The sequence below is a fragment of the Amblyomma mixtum genome, chromosome 3, assembly GCF_055824585.1.
Source record: "Amblyomma mixtum isolate Tamu chromosome 3, ASM5582458v1, whole genome shotgun sequence".
In the NCBI taxonomy this organism is placed as follows: Eukaryota; Metazoa; Arthropoda; class Arachnida; order Ixodida; family Ixodidae; genus Amblyomma; species Amblyomma mixtum.
Window position 1 is genome coordinate 294312992 of NC_143014.1, and position 22882 is coordinate 294335873.

Sequence of the window (22882 nt, forward strand, 5' to 3'; positions counted from 1 at the left end):
GAGCGGTGGGAGGCTATACTGGCCAGCTCAGACCCGTTGACGCAAGTCCGGGCCACTGAGTGGGCTCACAAGGTCGCCAAGAGCCATGGGCTCGAAGCCACCAAGTATAATGCCCACTAGGGCTCAGTGCTGACAATAAACGTTTTCCAATCCAATTATTTTTCCCTGTAACATGTAGTATATATGACCTCCGGCTTGTAAACAACCTGAACAACCTTTCAAAAAGCCGGAGTCATTCGCATCTTTTCTCACGAGGAGAAAACGCTCAGTGTATCGACCAGGCTTAAGCATTACGCCAAGCAATCTCTTTTAGTAGCTTTCTATACGCTACCCTCTTGCGAAACTCAGTCACAGCTGCTGCGGTCGCCAGCCGTAGTGTTTAGTGTCTCCAGGGGCAGGGGTGTAGGGAAGGTGCGTGCACGAGCGAGGCGTGCGAGGACGACGACGATGCGACTGCGCCGAAGGTTTCTAATGCGGCTGCCGCCGTAAAACAAACCCCGCTGTCTCTAACGCCCCCCCCCCCCTCCTCAAAGTACCTATGTGTTGAAGAATTCGTCAACACTAAAATGTTCATCAGGAACGAACTTTATTGGAGGTTGAATGTGCCAGAATTGACAAAATGTCCACGGGGTCGGGCCCTGGCAGTTGACGGGTACGGAACGGTCAGCCAAGCGCGGTCTTTGTCGTTGCTGTGTCGACACCGAGATGTTGCTGTTGACTCACCCGTGGAGTGATTCCCGCTCGATGCATTCCTCCCGCACCTGTGGCTTGGACCCGCTTGGTCCTGGGGTGAAGAAAGTATAGTGGCTCTAAGGTTAAAGAATTTTCCAGGGGCCATATTACGGCCATAGGTCTTTTTGACGCGCAAATTCTAATGCCTTTTGAGTGGCTTAATACAATGCAGACCGCGGGTTAGATTCCCGGAGGCAGGGATGTGAAATGAGAAAAGGCCGCTTTGCTGACATTTCAGTGCAAGCTCACGATATGAATATGAAGAAACCTTAACGAAGCTTTGAGCTGTGGTGCCCACGTGAGGACAGGGGCAAATGCTGGTCCGCAAAGAATATTGTTGTGTACTGAGTTTAGAATGGACAAATTTAACGACAGGTTTTTTAAACATTTTCACTCCAGGAGCTTTCCCTGTTCGAGGAACACACTAGCAGTTGAAAGCTCAGGAATAATTTCAGCATATTTTTCGGCAAGGCCATGGGTCGGGAGCGCGTGGAAATACCCTTTTTTTTGGCTTACGACACCGTGTTAAGTGAACTTTTCTCTATGACTCTACAGCCTTTGTTGAAAGTAAAGTTTAGAATAGGTTTACTCGTGAGTCCTGCAGCCAGCCTCTTGCAGCATCCGTGTGATATGATTTGGAACACTGCCGATGCGTAGAAGACAGAAAGCAGGGGCCTGAAGAAAACCTTTTGTGCGCTGTATTTTGGAAGAAGGCTGTACAGCAACCAAGCACGTAACAAAAGGGGCCGGGAGGGGGAGAGGGAGGTCCTCTTTTTCCCATCCCCTATGTTAAAATCAAGATAAGCACTTCGTCCACCAAGCTCTCCTGAAGGCTCCCTTGTCGACCTACCCTCTTCCATGCATCCCTCCCTCCCTACTATATAGAAAAGATTACCCTGAAAAATCCTGGCTTCTTCCTACAGAAGTTTAGCATGAACGGGGCGTGCGCCGCGGCGCCTCTCCGCCAAGAGGAGAGAAACGGTAAAAGAAAATCGCGTTCAAACTTGTGCGCGGTAAAGCACCGTTCATCGCAGACGGGTGACTGAATTAGTACAGGCAGCAGTTGGACTGGGATGTTTCTTTGAGAAAAGAGCGAACCTCTACTGCAACAAGGCAGCGACTCAAACAAATCCTCCTTTGCCTGCACTCTGTCAGTTTGGTCTTCTGCGCTTGGTAGAAAAAAACACTGACTCATGGCCATTGCCATCAGGGGCGTGGAGGTAGCGAAACCTAAGTGGTTCGTAGGCAGCTCCTCCGTTTCCCAGTTTTCCGCAGTTCGCACTTCGACCCACTGACAGTTCTGAATTTTTGGGCTTTTGTTCACGCCGCCACTTGCGTCGTGTGGCAGCAAGCTCCCAGGATTAAGCAACTGGCCGTGCGGTGTTGCGGCCCAGTCGATGCGACTGCTGCGACAGGATGGGGAATTGCTCCAGGCGTTAATGGTACATCCTGGATGTCTGCCCAACAAAAGAGGACTTGGGATGACTGGTGACTTTTTCCCGCTTAGTCCGCCTTCTCTCCTCCTTCGTCAATTCCTCCCATGTGCTGGGCACCACAAGCCCATTGCAGCCCTTCATCCAGCTGCTCTTCGTCCACATGTCCACCATTCGTGTTGCCCCCTTCACCCGAAGACAGCTCGCAAGGCTCCAGTTGTTCTGGTTTCTTCTTTTTCGAAACCCTACTTTTGGAATGCATTCCAGGCTCATGGCGCGGTTCTGATCTCGTTTTTTCTCGTTAATCTTTAGCTGCTCGCATTTGGCCTGAGATGTCACTTGAAATTTTCCAAATAAATGAGACACAAAATTTTCTTCCTCTGGTGTCAGCATGATGCGATCGACCGCATCTCTCTGGGTCGATTTCACAGGACGTGAACGCCGCGTTGTCCCGCTGGGCACCTTACTCCATACATAGATAACTGGAGAGCTATATGCTTTGTTCCTCGGAATCATGCGGAATCAGGGTGTAGAAGAGTGTTATGTGAAAATATTGGAAGATATTTATAACGATTGCACAGCTACTATAGTTCTCCATAAAGTCAGCAATAAAATTCCAATACGGAAAGGTGTCAGGCAGGGAGACACGATCTCGCCAATGCTCTTCACTGCCTGCTTACAGGAGGTATTCCGGGGACTGGAATGGGAACAGTTGGGGATAAGAGTTAATGGAGAATACCTCAGTAATTTGCGATTCGCTGATGACATTGCCTTGCTAAGCCACTCAGGACAAGAACTGCAAAGCATGATCAATCAGTTAGACAGGCAGAGCAGAACGGTGGGGCTAAGAATTAACATGCAGAAAACCAAAGTAATGTTCAACAGCCTAGCAAGGGAACAGCAGTTCGCAATTGGTAGCGAGGTGCTGGAAGTAGTAAGAGAATATGTCTACTTAGGGCAGGTAGTGACCGCAGATCCGGATCATGAGAGGGAAATAACTAGAAGAATAAGAATGGGGTGGAGCGCATATGGCAGATTCTCTCAGATCATGAATTGTAGCTTACCAATATCCCTGAAGAGAAAAGTCTACAACAGCTGTATCCTACCGGTACTCACATATGGGGCAGAAACGTGGAGGCTAATAAAGAGGGTTCAGCTTAAGTTAAGAACAACACAGCGAGCAATCGAAAGGAAAATGATAGGTGTAACGTTAAGAGATCGGAAGAGGGCGGACTGGGTGAGGGAACAAACGCGGGTTAATGACATCTTAGTTGAAATCAAGAGGAAGAAATGGGCTTGGGCAGGGCATGTAATGCGAAGGCAAGATAACCGCTGGTCCTTAAGGGTAACGGAGTGGATTCCAAGAGAAAGCAAACGTAGCAGGGGACGACAGAAAGTTAGGTGGGCGGACGAGATTAAGAAGTTTGCGGGGATACAGTGGCGGCAACTGACAAAGCACAGGGTTAATTGGAGAGACATGGGAGAGGCCTTTGCCCTGCAGTGGGTGTAGTCAGGCTGATGATGATGATGATGATGATGCTTTGTTCCTGTCCGTCTGGAATGCCCTGCGATGGCTGCTGGAGTAGTGGTGTCGCCAACGAGTGCTGCTGCTCCGCCGCACTCATCGCTGCATCCAGCTTCGTCTCGAGCAGTGCCTGTGGCAAACCGCCACGTGGTACTCTAGGTCTCACAAGGCCGCATTGTCTTCAGCACAACCTTTCCTGGTGAGGCCTCAAATCAGAGTGCTCCATTTCGCGTCCACGAGTGTAAGAATTGTCTTCCGGCTCCCGCTCCGTTTTGTCGCCGGTGGTGTAGCGATCCGCTGATGAAACTTGCGGTGCTTGCAACTGTTCAGAAGTAGCAGGAAGACTGGGAGCATTTAAAGCTGACATGCCTTTCTCATAAGAAATAAGAAAAGAAACTTTGCTCACAGTCGTCTGGTGCCTATGAGCTCTAGGTTCAAAGCTAGAAGTTCCTAATAGCAGAGCCGATTCCTCGAAAGCGGGAGGAACTGATGCTGGTAGATATACTGGAGCAGCCACAGCGGGCGCTTCGGTCGATGGACACAGTAGATCTTCCATAGTGCAAGCGGCTACTGAGATAAACGCGGACTCCAGTGACCAGTCGCCAAGCGGCCGGGTATCCACAGCCTTGTTTCGTTGTTGGGTAGGCTCCGTGATTTACTCTTGCTGGCACTGGCTAGACAGAGGTCGCTAACGCGTCTCCTTGTGTCGCGGTTCCAAGGGAGGCTTGAGCATAGACACACCTGGTCTCATGACTTTCGGGCAGCACTCCGTTACACCGTCTCAGTCTTTGCTTCCCGTCGGGGGAGACGGAGACTTCGTGATCGGGAGGCAGTGATGCAGGAACTGCCTTCAGCAGCGATACCACCTCCAGCACTAAAGGATCTTGATCCTCTGAGAGAGTCGCCGCTGTCTCCATCACTGTGCCCTTCAAAGTTGTGGCTTCGCTGAGACGGCTATCACATGGAGCAGCCATCGCCGCGACATAAATATGGCGTCTCTTCCAGCGCTGCCGACATGTGCATTAAGAATCAATGGTCTTCTTTTTCTGTTGTTGTTGTTGTTGTCCTCTAAATAATGGCGCGTACCCACTGCGGGGGATTGGCCAAGACACTGGCGGCTACTGACAGGTACTCAGAATGATAAACAAGTAAATAAAAGAGGGGAAAATAATGGTAATCATGATAATAATAATAATTAGGAAACAAATGAAAGAAATTCAGATGTGTAATTGAAATAGGTTAAACAAATACTGTGAGATCGGTGACTGAAATAGAGAACGGGGCTAAATATTCCATGTTTCGGAAAGTTTTTGTTGCAGAGAAATATTGATCATGACAAAGAGCAGACGGCAGCCGTTTAGTGTCTGTAAGGAAGTTTTGAAGGGCAGAGAGCACATTTCAGTTACTGTGCCCAAGGAAGGAAGCGCCAAGAGACAGAACAACCCCAGCTGACAGACTTAGACCTAGCTGTCGTAACGGATGCTTCAGCAGGCGGCTCCGTAAAGAGGAGAAACGGCGGTAGGTCAACAAGAAATGATCTATCGTTTCGGGTTCTCCGGAGAACCGGCACAATGGGGAGACCACCAGACCAGATCTATAAAGGTAGAAGTTTAATGAGGCACGTGACAACGTAGACGCGTGAAGGAAACCTCAAGCTTGCATGATTGCCATCCTTTACTACACCACGGGTAAAGAAGATGACGGAATTCGGGAAATGAGGTCAGAGCTGATGCTGCGAATTCTTTCAAGAGCAGATACCTGTGAAACCTGGCCGCAGTAATACTGTATATACTGCACAATGTCTACAAGATGTCTTGACAAGAGGTGCAAGACATTTTCAGACGTCTTGATATATCTTGTGGCTATCTTGTAGCTCGGCTAATGCACCCACTTTTTTAAGCTGCAAGATGTCTTGCAAGATGTCTTGCAAGACATCTTGTAGAAGTCAAGAAGCAAAATCTTATTTACTTTCAAAGGTATTTTTTACTGAACATCAGCCAGTATATTAGACGTATATAAGACATCTTGCCCAAGAGAAAAGTTGTCTTTAGACATCCAAACTGGCCCCCCCTGATAGTCCCTAGACATTTACAAGATGTCTTGGCAAGATATGAAAGACATTTCTAAATGTATTGATACTTCTTGTAGCTATGTTCTGGTTCAGCTAACACAGCCACTTTAAAGGGACACTGAGGAGAGCTCTATTAATATTTTTTTTATAGCAAAATCTGATAGTTCGGCATTTCATAGCTTTGTAGCCACTTGGCCGGCAGCGAAAGATGCATTTATTTCTAAGAAATTTGGATTTGAAGTTGAAAAAGTTTTTCCCACCGCTCTGATTCAAACTTGGGATTCTCCTATGCTCAGCTCACTTCATGCATAGCGCAATAAATGCTCTGTTTGCAACTGTCGTCTTTACGAAAGGCTATACTATTTACTGTTTTCATGCAGAACAACTGAAAAAATACCATGAAGTTTTGGTTACCAACGGTCGCTGAAAATGCCTCCTGCTGATTCACTGGAGGACACTGCTCAGGCACTGCACTGAAAGACAAAAAACTGTTACTTGGAAGATGTGCACACCACTATAACTTTGTCACTTTTCTAGCTTGCGCAGAACTGCCAAGCCTGAAGGAATGGTACTTGACAAGGTGATTTAAGTGCAGACGCAACCCCTAATTATTTGAACATAGATTAATAGCTTATAGGTGCAAAATGCAGAGCTTGCCAATGCAGCTACATCATTAATTAGAAAGCTACACGATAACTGCACCAAGTATCCTTGAAATTTTTTACCACCATAAAACACCTAGCAGAGCTTGCATTACTTTTTGTGGTAGCTACCCACAGCAACAAGATATTTAAGGAGCGTGAATGAACATACAATCAGCCAGTCCAAGCAAAAATTCTAGCACATGGGGCCAAACTGTGATAAATCCACTTACCATTACCAGAGCAAGATGGAATGTCAGGACGACTCTTTTCCTGAGTGACAGCTGCACTGCAATCGCTGATTGAGACGTCAGAAATAAAATGCATTAGAGCCTTGTTACACAAATGCAATGTTTTCATAGCCATTTAGTTTTTTCAATGTGGTTGCATTTCAGTTTAGGTCAAACTGGCATTAAGGTGAAGAATGTACTAAAATCCTCAATCTTTGTAACATCAATAACAGGCTTACCTGCAAAATTTTTTTACATTTTTTAAATCAAACAAAATCCTCTTATTAGATATGCATTCAGAAAACAACCTGAGCCTCAGTGGGATCATGCTTTCTATGAGTGCAATGTATATAGTTCCAAATTCTGCCTTAGGTTCATCTCTGAAAGAAGCAAAGTTCCCTTACATTTGGCGACTGAAGGGTGATGGAGGCACATTTTTTATCCCTTCTTCATCATCATGTCCATCAAACTCATCCGATGATAAGCACACCATTTGCCTCTTTCGTTTTCCACGGCCTTTTTCTAGGAAACCGTCATGGACAGAAAACATTATTAAGGATCATAAAATGGTGCTTTGTGCTACACGAGTTAATGATTACACTGCAGCGCAGCCATTTGGAAATTGCTAGCTTCTGCAAACTAAACTTTGTTTCAGATATTCACTTTCAGCCATCAAGAGCTGAGAAGCAAGTTAAGAAAATGCATTCAACAGAACACAAAAAAATGCCACTAAAAGCAAAAATACTGTTCTTGGTGCATGCAGACACAATAAATTTAATTGATCAGAGAAAAATAGAAAAAGAAGACCTTTAGCTAATTTCACATTTTGAAATGAACTTCTGTATGCCACAAGAAGTAAACATTTCAACTTGTAATTGTTGTTTAATAAACGCTACAGGTCATGGCAGGTCAGATGAGAAATATATATACCTTGATCTGTTGACGTAGCAATATCATCAGTATCCTCTGCCTTCCTCAGTTTCATCCTTGCTTTTTCATAGGTTTCTAAGCAAATAAAAACAAAGATTGTATCATGAGAGCCAGCAAGCTAGTTGACTGATCCAACAAATTACAGTGAAAGCTCGTTAATTCAAAACTCGATAATTCGAATTTTCGGATAATTCGAACAACACTACTTGGTCCGGCCAAGCTCCATAGAGATCTGTGTATAAAAAAGCCCGTTAATTCGAAAGCGAGTCGGTTCCGTTACGGATAATTCGAACTACGCGCCACCGCGTCTGGACGGCTTGGCACACAGCATGTGGCCAAAAAAAAAGCACCTCCTCCGCATAGTTAGAGGCTGCGTACGTCCTAAACGGGGACAGAAGATGGAACTAGATAAAACCTTGGAAGAGTGGGTAAAGCTTAAGGCGCGGTGGCCTGCGGCACCGGAGGGAAGGGGTGGCGACCGCGCTGGCGGCTGCCTACCCTCTTTTCCGTGCAACCTCCGCAACTCGCAACTAAATGCTTGTTAATTCGAGCCCTGTTAATTCAAAAATACGGATAAGCACTGTCAGCGCGGTCCCAGCCAACGCCCATGAAGGCTATGACTTCAGACGGGCGCTACAAATTACGTGCGAAAAACTTTTTTTTTCTTTGCGAGTGTCGTCCATGCTTCCACCCATCGGTCGGTCGCCAATGGAAGCACGCGCTCAGCCGCGAAGACGCCGGCACAAGCGCTGGCACTCTGCCAAAGTTCGCTTCCCCCTTGATGGAGCTAACGTCAAAAGTGATGTTATCGCTGCGCAGCATCTTGGCGCGCCGCCAAGAAATGCGTCGAAGAAAGGGGGGGGGGGGGGGCATGACGGTCTGAAAACGAGGCTTGCACAACCGAACAAGCGCTGGCACTCTGCCAAAGTTCGCTTCCCCCTTTGCTGGAGCTAACGTCAAAAGTGATGTTATCGCTGCGCAGCATCTTGGCGCGCTGCCAAGAAATGCCTTGTGGGCCGTGACGGTGCCAAACGGAGGGAAGCGTTAACGACTGACGCTTTTTTTTTCAGATTCTTAGGCAAAAATCGGGGGTGGGTGGGTTCATTATGTGAGTGGGTTCGTTACGCGAGTAAATACCCTACATACACCATAATGCAAATGGTTATTGTCGGTTTTTCGCGGCCATTCGATAATTCGAACATCGGATAATTCGAATGATTTCCCCGGTCCCGTGAAGTTCGAATTAACGAGCTTTTACTGTATTTCAAAACTGAAGCTTTTCTTTTGAGACCAGCAAGTTGCCAGCATACCATCATAAGATGGCACGCCTACTGAAAATGTTGTAGTCTAAGAAGGTTGGTGATGCAGAATAGAAAGCTCAGGCAGGGTGTGGGCAACAGCACAGCAGACACTTCTTTATAACACTCGTTTGCAATGCTTGCTTTTTTCTGTCTAAAAAACAGGGTTCACCTTAAGTTAAGGACAACGCAGTGAGCTATAGAAAGAAAAATGACATGTGTAACGTTAAGAGATCGGAAGCAGGCAGAGTGGGTGAGGGGACAAAACGCGGGTTAATGACATCCTAGTCGAAATCAAGAGGAAGAAGTGGGCTGGAGCAGGGCATGTAATGCGAAGGCAAGATAACTGCTGGTCCTTAAGGGTAATGGAGTTGATTCCAAGAGAAGGCAAGCGTAGCAGGGGGCGGCAGAAAGTTAGGTGGGCGGATGAGAATGAGGAATTTGCGGGAATACAGTGGCAGCAGCTGGCGAAGGACAGAGTTAATTGGGGAGACATGGGATAGGCCTTTGCCCTGCAGTGGGCGTAGTCAGGCTGATGATGATGACAATGACTGAAGAACAATGTCATAATGGCATTGCCTCAACATTTACCACTGCATGTTTTGTTCCTTTGGTCCCTGCCTTTGATGCATTGTTCAGTTCATTACACATCCTCATAGATTACATTCCTTAACAGACCAAATCCCTGCTCTCAGATGTCAAGAACATATACTGCCAGTTGTCCAATGGAAGACCATGAAAGAGTTTGGAAGTATGTACGAATAAGAAAGAAAAACTTGTGTGGAAAAAATATGTGCAACCAACCAAAATAGCGGAAAGGAGGTGTAGGAAGTGTTGATGTACTTTACCTTCCATGCTGAAGACGATGACGTCATGCTTCGTGTACGTTGAGTCGGGCACTTCCCTGTGTTTCACGGCTTTCATTGTCCTGGAAGCCTTGAAGTTTGCTGGCCAAAAGCACTGGTCATCTTCAAGCCAATGTGATGGCACCACATCAACGCTGTTGTCTTCACAAAATCGCACAACAGCAAACATTCTCTGCAGAAGGGAAAGCTTTAAAACAACAAAAATATCACAGCTCACACTGTAAGTATGTTGTTAAAAGTAAGTGGAAGGCGATATTAGCAAACAAAATTAAAGTCAATGCATTAATTGCATGCATCCTTGAATAGATATATGCACACTAGTGGTAATCGTGTGATTACATAAAGCACCAATAAATTTTGACTGTTATTGTTTCTATTCAAAGAAATAAAATTTTTTCCATGGAGTTCACTTCCAGTTACTTTAGACGGCACTTGTACACAACAAATGGAAACTTCTGAAGTAAAACTAAGCGGAATGACGTAGTGGAAAAACCAAATGTTCACTGCATGACCCCAAATATGGTAGCAATACACACTTGCACTGGACACTAGACAAGGGCCACACCTTGTCTAATGATGGTTGGGATGCAATGAAAATATTCAAGTCACTGGACCCGCAGGGTACACTGTAGAAGTCACGCAATGCTGTGAACTGTCTCCCAACAAGCACTTTTGATCCGGCTTGATCATAGCAAAAATCAGACACAAGCACAATGCTGGAGTCACTAAGGAGGCAGCAGTTATCCCCAGCAGTGGACTTCAAGTTGAACTGCAGAAAAACAGCAGCTTTAAACTGTGACCCGTTACACGAGCGTGGCAGCTGTCCTCCAGTGTGCATCTGCTTATATGTCACTGGATGCTCCAATGTTTTCTGAATGGCATACAGCTCTCCGCTAGCACTGAGCTCATTTATTCGGTTGTGCAGCTGCTCAAGGGGCCGTGTTCTGACGAGACGTTTGAGCTGAAACAAAGCTTTCAGCTGCAAACGCACTAAAGCTATCAAGCGCCCCATGGTTCGCTACATCATCTGCTAGATGAACAAGATTATGCACATTGTACGAAACCTTGGCAAGACCATACAATGATATGAAGGTATGCACAAAAAAGACAAGGAGCTCCTTAGCATAATCATTGTATGCGCTGCACATGCTTGGGCTTGCAAGAATTCTGATTGCAACATGCAACACAAGAAAATGCTCATATCTCTCTCGGTCCAGGATGCCTTTCAGCACTGCAGGACCCAGGTACAGGAGAAAAGAACAAAGTTCAGTTGCCTTCCAGAAGGCTAGGTCTTTCAATGGCCGCAGCAAACGTGCAAACTCGGTGCAGCAGAAATTCTTAAGGTCAACTAAGCGTTGCGAAATCTCATGTACACTTGCATATGGCAGGCGGTACGATTTACTGCCCTTCATCCAGAGAACCAGCAACTTTTTGGTGACTCCAATACAGACTAAATGCATGTAATCTAGTGGAAACTGGGACACCATTCCTAAGGGCAGTGACCTAAGCGGAGTGTCGCTGACATGATGCTCTTCCTGAGTCTTTTGCATAAAACTTTCATCAGTTCGCAGAAGTGCATCTGTTTCTGGAAAAACTAGTGAACCGTCTACAAACTCTCCTTCCTGTATGCATTTGCAACAACCAAAATAGCCTGTGTGAGATTTGACACCCAACAAGAAAGCCTTTGCAGGGGCATCGCAAAGAAATCCTCTCACATGCACAGTGAACAGCTTCCCAGAAAAGGTCAGTCCACCTGACAAAACAGTTTGAAGTTCAGCAATGAAATCTGCAACTGAACCCGGCTTTGAGTTCCCATGGTAACAGCCAATTAGGAAAACGCTACTACCAGGTATATCAGGCCTTCTTCAAAGGACTGGCCAAAACTGGCTGTGTGAGCTCTTTGTAAGTGGCAGCCCATCAACATAAAACAAAATGCCAATTTGAGACAGTACTGATGACACGTCGACATGTGACAGCACAGCACGTAGACATTCTACACTGCCAAAGTGACAGTAAGATCCTGGTGGCACGCTTCTGACGTTCACTGTACGAGGTGCAGAAAGTAATGCCCTTGCATCGCTCGGTAAGCCGGTATAGCATGGATGCTGCCTCATTTCTTTCAACAACGAAGAAAGTGCGGCGAGAGTTACTTTATGGGTGTTAGCCCACTGCCTCAAGAAATGCCTCATATGGCATTCTGAATCATTAGCCTCATGGTATTCTGCATTCTCTGCAGAGGAGCTCTCATTAACACATACCTCCTCATACTGAAGCTCGGCTTCGTCTGAGGAGATGGTAGTGTCGCTTCCTTGAGCATCAATTAGCTCAGCAGACCGCCTACTGGACTCACTGTCTGAAATGCAAGCAGCGCGCACTGTTCCATTTACATCACGGTCATTACCAGCTTGAGCATTTACACCAGCTTTTTGCCTGCTGTCAGCGCTCCCGGCATCGGCCATGCCACGCGCGTCAGGACGAATATCGCATACAACGGAGTGCCTGTCAAGTGTTACCTGTTCAGATGAAATGATCACCCTTTCATCTAAAAGATCCACTAGAAGAGCGCTTCCACCTGCTAAGTTCACGTTGCGTTCGTTTACACTTTCAATTGCACAAACGGACATGATAGCGCCACTACTGTTGGAACTGCGCTCTCCAGCAATTAGACCGTAAACCTCATCGTTCAGTCGGTGCAATTTCTGCTATCGCGATAACTCATCAAAAATTTTCTTGCGTCGTTGCATGCTGAACAATTAGCTTCGGGCCAACTGAAAATTATGATTCATACCTTCAGGGTGATGAAGCAAAAGCAAGACCTCCGAAACCTCTCACGCTGCAGCGCCTGGCCCACTGGGTACTACCGCGCTTCTAGAGCTGGCGTGACATTTCACGCCAAATCGGACCGCAGAAAAAAACAAATTTTAATTGAGCTTTAAAAATATATTTAATAAATACACATGTGTATGTACTGTTTCCATTAAATAGTACATTTTAAATTTACCAGCTACGCTTTAACGCATCCCGTTATTAAAGAGTGCAGTCCTAATCTTGCTCAGTCTTGGCGTCGCACTCCCTCCTCAGTTTTTTTTTCCTGCATGCTTTCGGCCCGGTCTCGCCACCTCTAATATACCCCCTCCTTCCCGCCTCTCTATTTGCCCTGTCGATCTTGGGCATCGCGTGCGCGCTTCATCAAACGCCGGCCAGGACAGCGCTACGCAGTCGTTTCGGCTCCCTCCGGCTCTCTGTCTTGCAGTGGAGCCAATGGGAAAGCGTGCCTTTGGCAATAGAATATTCCCGCGGCACTGCCGTGCATTGTGAACCGGGGTTTTTCATTTAGTTATCTGTGACGCGACTCTGGTTACCTCCTGTTTAAGTGTAAACGTGTAGTGCAATGTTGTTGCATATATCCATGAAACGTCTTGTGAGGAAGTCTAGTAGACTTCTGAAGGAGAACGTCTAGACGACAACTTGCTTAAGCCGTTTAGCAGTCAGCTTGTGTAGCTGAGCATGTTAAAATCCATCATAAGACAGCTTCCATATGTCTTGGCTAAGATGTCTTCTAGCCAAGCATAAAACGTCGTCTTGGAGATGTCTTTGGTAGCTCAAGATATATATGACCAATATAGACATTTCAAGACGTCTACAAGATATTCGGTGCTCAGTGTGATTTCCATAAAAGCATGTTAATTTCAATTCGGTAGAAAAATGTTGATTGGCACTAGGCAGTGTCTTCCTGCAGTTGACATAATTTTTCCTTTTGCGCTTTACAATGTTAAGTTGTAGAAATATTTATCAAAGACCCTAGAGCATATTATACACAAACATTTAGCTACCTCTCTCAATGAACATAACATATTTTGTGAATATTTCCTGGGTGAAATAACTGCCTGGCCAAACAGGTCCAATTCCATGGCTAGTCCAGTTGGATCCAATTGGTCGAGTGGCTAAGAACATAATGCATAAGCGCACCGCCTGTATTGCTGTCAGGAAAAAAAAACGCTACCTCGAATTTGAAATTTTTTAACTTTTTTTTTTTAATTTTGTGTTTCCGCTGCATGACTTGTGCCCATTGCTTTCCATTTTTAGCCGCCAGTTAGATACTTATTCCGGCTGGCAGCTAATAAAGATTTCAGTTGTGAGCCAGCGCTACCAGTGCTGTGTTGTTTCTGCCTGTGTTACAATGGCTGGAATTCCCCTATTCCAGCCACTGTACCTGTGTCCTCCTTCTTGTCCCGTTCGTTGTGCTCTAGCAAAGCAGACATTTGGGCTAGTTGGTGTGAATTCATGGAATACTCATGAAATATCGGAACCAACTCGCCCAGCAACTTACCTTGGCTAAAAACACAACTAGAACCAATTGGTTCCACTTGGGAAATCGAATTGGAAGCAATGGGAATGTCCAATTCCAACTAGAATGTCCAATTGGTTCCAATGTGTTTTTGTGTTTTTTTTTTACTGGGATGCGCCTTTCCATTGCTTTCGAAGCTGCTGCGCTCCATCGGTTTCGCAGCTTAAACCGCGACTGGTGTCCACACTGTCCCAGGGGGCCAATTATGCGCCCTTCCTTTACTTTCGAAGCTGCCGTGCTCCATCGGTTTTGCAGCTTAAACAGCGACTGGTGTCCACTGCCCCAGGGGTTCAGTTATGCACCTTTCCTTTGCTTTTGAAGCTGCCGCGCTCCATCGGTTTCGCAGCTTAAACCGCGACTGGTGTCCTGTCCCAGGGGGACAATTATGCGCCTTTCCTTTTCTTTCGAAGCTGCCGTGCTCCATCGGTTTCGCAGCTTAAACCGCGACTGGTGTCCACTGTCTCAGGGGGCCAATTATGCGCCTTTCCTTTTCTTTCGAAGCTGCCGCGCTCCATCGGTTTTGCAGCTTAAACCGTGACTGGTGTCCACTGTCCCAGGGGGCCAATTATGCACCCTTCCTTTACTTTGGTTTATCTGAGGGTCAAATGAAGGTGGAAACCACAAGCGCCGCGAAGCGCGAGGACCGTAGTGAAGCTTTCGCTTCAAACATTACTTGCGTCATTTCTGCAGCAATTATAGCAATTCCTTTAACAAGTCTTGTACGGTGCAAAAAAAGGATGTACATTAGCAAATAGGGTAAAAGCCAGGTACAGGGCATCTTTCGATCGTAGGTACCCCACGGCGGAGAACTTGATTTGAAAACAGCCAGAGCGCGTTGCTCTGAGAAAACCTCATGGCAAAAATATGTCGTCAATCAATGCTACGTACTACTTGTTGCCATTTATAACTTATGTACGCCTTAAAGGGACCCTGAAAAGGGTGTCTGAGGTTGGCTATCATACGCTAGCATTATGTAGAGTACAAGCCATTGAGCATTCTTGCCACATACAAGACCTAAAAAGCGAGCCAATCAGTAATTTACATTTTTGTAAGCTCCCGCTTCCGCACCTCGTGGTGACCAGCGGTGCCGGACTTTCGCCTGAATCCGCGTGAACGTGTGATGTAGCGCTCGTTATTTGGTTCTCCATGCAAACTCTTGTCCCAGGGGAATTCTCTCGCGCGTTGGCAGCTGGCGGAGGGGCCCAGTGAGTGTGGCCGACCGAAAAACGCCGACATTTCGGCGTGCAAAAAGTGAAGAGAGTAAAGGCAAAAACACGAAGACGCAGAAATTTACATTTTGACTGCATGCAGATAACTCAGCTTCCACAAGACGCGTTAAAAAGAATCTTGCTGGAGAATATTTGTGAACCTTTAACATCCTAGCACACTGCAGCTTTATTCAGAGCCCCTTTTAAGTGCTTTCTGAACGAGAATCAGCTTCGTAAAATGTGCCACTATATTGGAACCAAGTTGTTAGTGGTTTAGTTTGAAAATAATAGAATTAAATGAAAACTAAACGAAAGGAAAAGATTAAAGCTGGCCGCGGCACCCATTACATTTTTTGCACGCAAAAACGAGACCTCATGTTGTCTGCGTTGTCAGTATAACATCTGCTGCAGCTGCAAGCTCTGCTACAGTGTCAGGTCTGTACTTGTCAGTACACATCTTAGAACACTAGCATGCCATTTCTTTCGCTGTTGTGTTTAGTGCCACACTGTTGCAAAGTGTGCAGGGATTTCATTTTGGTTCAAACACGTTTGTCCAGTGCAATGGCAGAAACTTCTCTGCCGGTTTGTTGGCCAAGAACGTTATCCACACTTCTCTCTGCTGTGCACTGTCCCAGTCAGTTTCCTTAACTCGTGTGAACAACAAGCCTTCGCAAAAGAAAATTTCCTAACTCCTCAGGTTTAATGAGAAGGCCTGATGTATGCCGTTTGTCTGCGTCTTAGCACCACCTCATTTTTTCCTAGATTTTTTAATCCCACCGTATTTACAGAGTCACTTCCGAGCACTTTTCAGTTTCAAACTCATCTCGAGACATCACGATGTGTGAAACATGATTATCAAAATTGGAGCGACTCTCATCACCAATGCGAGCTAGCAGTTTGCTTCATCTTCCTGGTCGTGAAGTGAAAACAATAGCATACTTCAAAGCTCAACACCCCACAGGCAAACTATGATCAAAAGTGAACGCCAGTGAAACGCATGTGCAATGGCTGTGTTGGCTAGCCTGTATCATTGTCCATTTTGTCACCTCCACCATCCCATTTCGAGCCCTCATTGCACACTTCTTGCTGCACCATGTATGCTATCCTATTTGGCCATCTGGGCTTAGCCAAATCATGTGCACTAGTAGATGATGGCATAGCAGTGCAGCCATCGCGCATAAGAAATTGCAGAAGGAAACTTATATTAACCTCTTTTCATAGGAGCTTCGCAATTATTAGGTACAAATAAATATTTTTTTTTGGCTGCTTATTCAGATGCTTGAACAAGAGAGCTCAATTCATTGACAAATGAACAGTAAGGCAACCACTGCATGCTTAGTTTAGCACAGACATCATGCAAATTAATCCAGTTAACAGTAAACCTATCAAATGTGCATGTTGATTACCCCAAGCTTTTGCCACAAAAGCACAATATATCAAGGAATTTTGCTGATTTTTTTCTGGCTTTGCAAAGAAACAGTGAATTCCCAGTAGCCTTGCAATATTTGACAAAGCTCATTTATCCTCCACTCTCCATCTGGCATGCCTGGCTAGGGTTGGCACAACTGGCCAACCAACTAGCCCTGGTGCAACAGGCCGAAGACTTGCTAGGCACTTAATTTGTTACCAAAGAAAGTGTTTCTCTATCTCTTTACATGAACCAGCTAAATTTGTTAATTTTTCTCAAGCATGCTAGACAGAAGAGGCTAACATTACACAACACTAACAAAACAATAAAGAAAAAAGTCCTGCATTCTACATGAAGATGCTTACACCATGCACACACTCCAAGCCTTTTAACCAATTTTCGAAAACAACTCTTTCGCAGCACTCCTTCTTAAGAAACTTACCACCATTGTGATAACTTTTACTATTAGAGACCCTAGGGATAAATTGACTAAATTCACTCGCGCTTCATCTCCAGAATACTCTCTGCTTAAGTTAATGCCCTGCCTTTACGAATGATGCTAGATTTGCAAGTAATGGCTCTTCAGCACTTGTACTCCTAGCAATTTGGGCAAGTTTGGTCACATATGCTGAAAAGTGTACAGTGCAAAATACCACGCAAGCACCCACCTAAAATATGAAAATAATAAACAAATACAGGGGGACGGGCACTTGTTGGATCAGGCATGAAAACAAAGAATGGGCACATGGTGGAGTGGGCTTTGGCTTGGTCAGATGACCAACCGTCAAATTAAAGATGGCAGCCACCAGGGGAGCTCAGTACTGAAAATTCTCTCCTGAACTTTTCTTTGAAATATGCTTAATCTTTGGCATTGTCTGAATGATCTCACTGCTGTGTTCACCACCCTCCTCCCTCCACGATAAATGTCGCGGAGATTCCGAACAATGAGTGCTTGATGTGTCTTTGCTGTGTTTTGAACTTCTCCCGAACATGGGAGGACAAAATAGCCCTCGCATGCAAAAATTCCCTACCACCTCCGGTTTTTAGTGCAAGGCCTGATGTATGCCATATGTCTATGTCACTGCCCCACCTCACAACATAGTTTTTCTAGCTACAGTGGAACCTTGATTATACGATGTTCAGGGGACCGCGGGAAACCGTCGTATAATCGAAAATCAAGCGTGATATTTTTTAACGTCTGAACTTCATCGTCATCTTTTTTTTTGGGGGGGGGGGGGGGGGGAACACAAATGCAGCACATTTTTGCAGGCAGAGGGCTAGTCTTCAACAAACAAGATAAAACGGCCGTTGAGGCTGCCGTGAGCAGCGGGGCAGCAGCTCGCGCGGTTTTCTTGATAGGTGGAAAGATTAAGGCGCACCGGTTATCGACTGGCTAAAGTGTGCCTACAGTATTTACTCGATTCTAAGCACCCCCTTTTTTTTTCACGATCGCGATGCCCAAAGTGAGAGGGGGTGCTTAGATTCGAAAAATCTAAACTGACCCCCCCCCCCCCCCCCCCCTCTGGGCCCCTCTTTTCGCAGCGAAATCTCGATAAAACGGGCACGAGAAAAAAACATTTTATTTAGGAAACATTCAAAAGAAAAATAGCTGCAGACAGTTCTGTGCCGCCATCTGTCTTGCAGTGTCCGAACGCAGCAACACAAAAAGCGCCGCGGACCCCGCTGTCCTCGCTTTGGGGAGCGCGGCCTCACCCGCTTATCTGTTTTTTCAGCAGCGTCCTCTCCGGTGCGCGTCTTATCTTTCCTCTGATCTTTTAACTCTCCTCTATCTGCACTTGGCAGCGGTGGTGGCTTGGCTCGAGCCAGTAGGCAGGCCCGTGCAATTTCCTTTTCATCCTTCTCTCAGTCACAACAACAACGCGCAGGCTGCGCCTCCTCGGGACTCCGACTGCACAGGCTCGACGAAAAAGAGAGCAAGTGCACTTGGCGGCCTCGGCAACGCTCTCTTTCGCGCAAAAAAGGGGGTGCTTAGATTCGCATGCAAAGTTTTTTTTCAGAAATTTTTTCCCGAAAATAGGGGGTGGTGCTTAGATTCGGGGGGTGCTTAGAATCGCGAAAATACGGTACATCCCGGCCTGCGTTTGCTGACGACCTTTTTTGACGGACGGTACGAGCCAGCCAGACGTCGTACGAAGCGGGGGCCTTCTAAAATTTGCGTCGTATAACCGAGGTTTTTAATGCATTGTCTCTATGGGGGTTTTGCTGGGACCGCACAAATTCGTCGTAAAATGCGGGTCGTCGCATGACCGGGGGACGTATAATCGAGGTTCCACTGTATTTTGCACCCCACTGTACTTGTAGCGTAGATTCCATGTGCTCTTTACTTTCAAACTCTCATCTCGAGACTGTACGGCATATGTGAAACAAGATTATCAAAGCTGGAAAGTGGGGCCATACAAACGCGTGAGCAGCTTTCTGCAGAGACGCTGCAGCCGCATGTAACCCATGTACAATAAGTGGACGGCACCTGTGTCCCACTTCCTCTTGGTAGCTTGGAACACATGCTCGATGCAGGCATCAAATTGTGCACATATGGTGCACAAAAAGGAAAAAACAGCAATACGGCTGAAGCAGAAAAAAACATGCAAGTTCATTCAAGCCCAGACCTTACACAAGAACACAGCCAAACCAAGGGGTTTATGGCATAGAGTATCGAAATACCCATGCGCCAGATGGAGCCACGTCATATACCAATTAAAGTAAGCGAATTTTAAATGCATGCAAAAAATATACCTGTAAAATGCAAGCCAGAGGCTCGATATAGATGAAAATTGTGCTTTAACAATCAAGAAAGAGAGAGAAATTCAAAAATATGATTTGTTTAGGTTTAGGGAGGTTTAATCTACCAAAGAGACTAAGGCTATGAGAGATGCTGTAGTGGAGGGCTTTGAATAATTTGCACCACCTGGGTTTTTTCAACGAGCACTGACATCACACAGTACATGGTCTCTAGCATTTCGCTCCATCACAACGTGACTGCCACAGGCAGAATCAAGAAAAATTTTTTTTATATTCACCTCTGGTGGGTTTTTTCAACGAGCACTGACATCACACAGTACATGGCCTCTAGCATTTCGCTCCATCACAACGTGACTGCCACAGGCAGAATCAAGAAAAATTTTTTTTATATTCACCTCTGGTGGGTTTTTTCAACGAGCACTGACATCACACAGTACATGGTCTCTAGCATTTCGCTCCATCACAACGTGACTGCCACAGGCAGAATCAAGAAAAATGTTTTTTATATTCACCTCTGGTGGGTTTTTTCAACGAGCACTGACATCACACAGTACATGGTCTCTAGCATTTCGCTCCATCACAACGTGACTGCCACAGGCAGAATCAAGGAAGAATTTTTTTTATATTCACCTCTGGTGGGTTTTTTCAACGAGCACTGACATCACACAGTACATGGTCTCTAGCATTTCGCTCCATCACAACGTGACTGCCACAGGCAGAATCAAGAAAATTTTTTTTTATATTCACCTCTGGTGGGTTTTTTCAACGAGCACTGACATCACACAGTACATGGTCTCTAGCATTTCGCTCCATCACAACGTGACTGCCACAGGCAGAATCAAGAAAAATTTTTTTTATATTCACCTCTGGTGGGTTTTTTCAACGAGCACTGACATCACACAGTACATGGTCTCTAGCATTTCGCTCCATCACAACGTGACTGCCACAGGCAGAATCAAGGAAAAATTTTTTTTATATTCACCTCTGGTGGGTTTTTTCAACGAGCACTGACATCACACAGTACATGGTCTCTAGCATTTCGCTCCATCACAACGTGACTGCCACAGGCAGAATCAAGAAAAATTTTTTTTTATATTCACCTCTGGTGGGTTTTTTCAACGAGCACTGACATCACACAGTACATGGTCTCTAGCATTTCGCTCCATCACAACGTGACTGCCACAGGCAGAATCAAAATTTTTTTTATATTCACCTCTGCTTTGTAAAAAAAGAGTTTCAGCAGGAAATCTGTCTGCAACAATTCCTCCCTTCACTTAAAGAAAAAATTGCTGCAAACCTGAGAAAAATGACAAAATTAGAGATGATAGAGAAACTACAAATGTGTATGCATTCTCTATGGGCACTTGCACGGGCGAACCATCTTAAAATGAGCAGCAATCGAGATAGGCCACCAATATCATCTCCGACAATCTAGACATCATACAATTGTGTACGGCTATCATTCCAGACAAATGTGGTTGCCTCGTCATTTTGAAAAACCTAACACTCTCCAAGAAAGTGAAGAACAACAGGTTAAACAAATTACATTTCGGGACCCCTACGGATCCCTTGTTCACATATGAAAACGACAAACAGATCGGCCGTGTTTATACGAGTGAAGGCCGCTGTAATGAGCATGCGTATGCTGCAGGCATGGGCCCACGTGTCCGATTAAGTGTGTGTGAGTTGATTGGATATGGAATGACTCTAGGAGTAGGCGGGATGATAATGATTTCTCGGTGGATATGATACTGGCTGCGTCCCAGGCGATAATGTGACCGGTGCTTTTATGGTGATCTGCCAAGCCATTTTCCTCAGTGCGCCCCTTGGCAACGTCATTTTTATGCTCCCTGAGCTGTCTCCTGTAATCTACAGTTTTGCTGACGTAGGCTACGTCGCAATCTTGGCAAGGAATCTTGTATACAACCCCGGGCTATCTAGTGCTTTCTACTTGTCTTTCACTCGCACAAGTTGCTGTCTGAGCTTGTTTGTAGGCATGTGACAGATTTGAATATCGTAATCACTGAAGATTCTTGCCAGTGTTTCGCTCACACCAATCGCGTAGGGAATAACGACTCACTTCCTCTTTCTGCAACTGAAAAAACTGCTGACGGACATCTTCAAATTTGTTCCACCGCAAAGCAAGAATCTATATTACCGACTCTTATGTCATAATGGATCAGCTCCAGCCATCTACGGTGTTCCCAAGATACACAAGCCCACCGTGCCTCTATGGCCAATAGTTGACTTTACCCAGTCCCCCCTGCATAAGCTGTCTCGGTACTAGCACAGCATCCTGTGCTCCCTGGTTGGAACAGAGACGTATGTGAAGGACTCTAGTCACTTCGTCACGATGTTACAGGACGTCAACATCCAAGACAACACTATGGTGTCTTTTGACGTCAAATCTATGTTCACCTGCGTGCCAATAGACTTCCCTGTCCAGTGCTGTAAAGGCGTCCTTGAAAATGACAAGACCCTTGCCAAACGTACCCCGCTTGAAGCTGTGGACTATACCGCCTTTTGAAATTTTGCCTGCAAAGCACTTACTTCGTTTTTAACCAGGAGTTCTACAGGCAGGTGTTTGGAACTGCCATGGGCGCTTCAATTTCGGTTACTTGTGCTAACCTTGCCTTGGAAACCATCGAGGCGCTCGCCCTTGCTTCTTTCCCTCGTCGCCCAAAAATATTTTGCGCTATGTAGATGACTGTTTTTGCGTGTTGAATCAGGAAGATGCACCTGCACTACTACATCATCTGAACTCCATCCAGCCATCCATCCAGTTTACTATGGAAGAGGAGAGTTCCGGCCGCATTGCCTTTCTCGATGTTTTAGTACAGTGCACATCGAACGGTCTCGTGATGTCAGTCTACCGGAAAGCCACACATACAGCCCAATACCTGAACTTTGCCTCTGCGCATCCGGTTGGACACAAGCGCTCCGTGGCATCAGCGCTCTTCACACACGCGCAACGCCTATGCTCATCCCCACAAGCGCAAAGGAAAAAAGAAACGAAGGATAAAAGAAGAACTCTCTAGAAGTGGCTACCCAAGGCAAATTCTAAACTAGCAGCAACGCCGATGTTCAAATCCACCCACGGCACTGAAGAAAGAGCGGAAGTGAGTTGTCATTCCCTACGCGGTTGGTGTGAGTGAAACACTGGCAAGAATCTTCAGTGATTACTATATTCAAATCTGTCACGTGCCTACAAACAAGCTCAGACAGCAACTTGTGCGATTGAAAGAAAAGTTAGAAAGCACAAGATACCCCGGGGTTGTATACAAGATTCCTTGCCAGGATTGCGATGTAGCCTACATCAGCGAAACTGGAGATTACAGGAGATGGCTCAGGGAGCATAAAAAAGACATTGCCAAGGGGCGCACCGAGAAAAACCCCTTGGCAGATCACCATAAAAGCACCGGTCACATTATC

At 45.9% G+C, this 22882-nt stretch overlaps 1 protein-coding gene across 1 annotated transcript; it reads right to left on the reverse strand.

The window, feature by feature from the left end:
- Positions 1 to 638: 638 nt before the first annotated feature.
- Positions 639 to 21050, reverse strand: LOC149355229 (uncharacterized). The gene is made up of 7 exons (XM_089583721.1): positions 18404 to 21050; positions 9709 to 9913; positions 7563 to 7637; positions 7037 to 7154; positions 6636 to 6700; positions 6176 to 6234; positions 639 to 784 (listed from the first exon to the last, which is right to left on the reverse strand). Exons 2-6 carry the CDS (start codon positions 9893 to 9895, stop codon positions 6206 to 6208), a joined length of 474 nt encoding a protein of 157 aa, XP_089439847.1. The 5' UTR covers positions 9896 to 9913; positions 18404 to 21050; the 3' UTR covers positions 639 to 784; positions 6176 to 6205.
- Positions 21051 to 22882: the final 1832 nt, after the last annotated feature.

Excerpts from the sequence above, each read along its gene's own strand:
- LOC149355229 (XM_089583721.1), bottom strand. The coding sequence starts at position 9,895 with ATGTTTGCTGTTGTGCGATTTTGTGAAGACAACAGCGTTGATGTGGTG. Across the intron at positions 7,638-9,708 it reads CATCGTCTTCAGCATGGAAG|AAACCTATGAAAAAGCAAGG; the intron begins GTAAAGTACATC and ends TTATTTGCTTAG. Across the intron at positions 6,235-6,635 it reads TCCATCTTGCTCTGGTAATG|TGCAGTGCCTGAGCAGTGTC; the intron begins GTAAGTGGATTT and ends TTTGTCTTTCAG.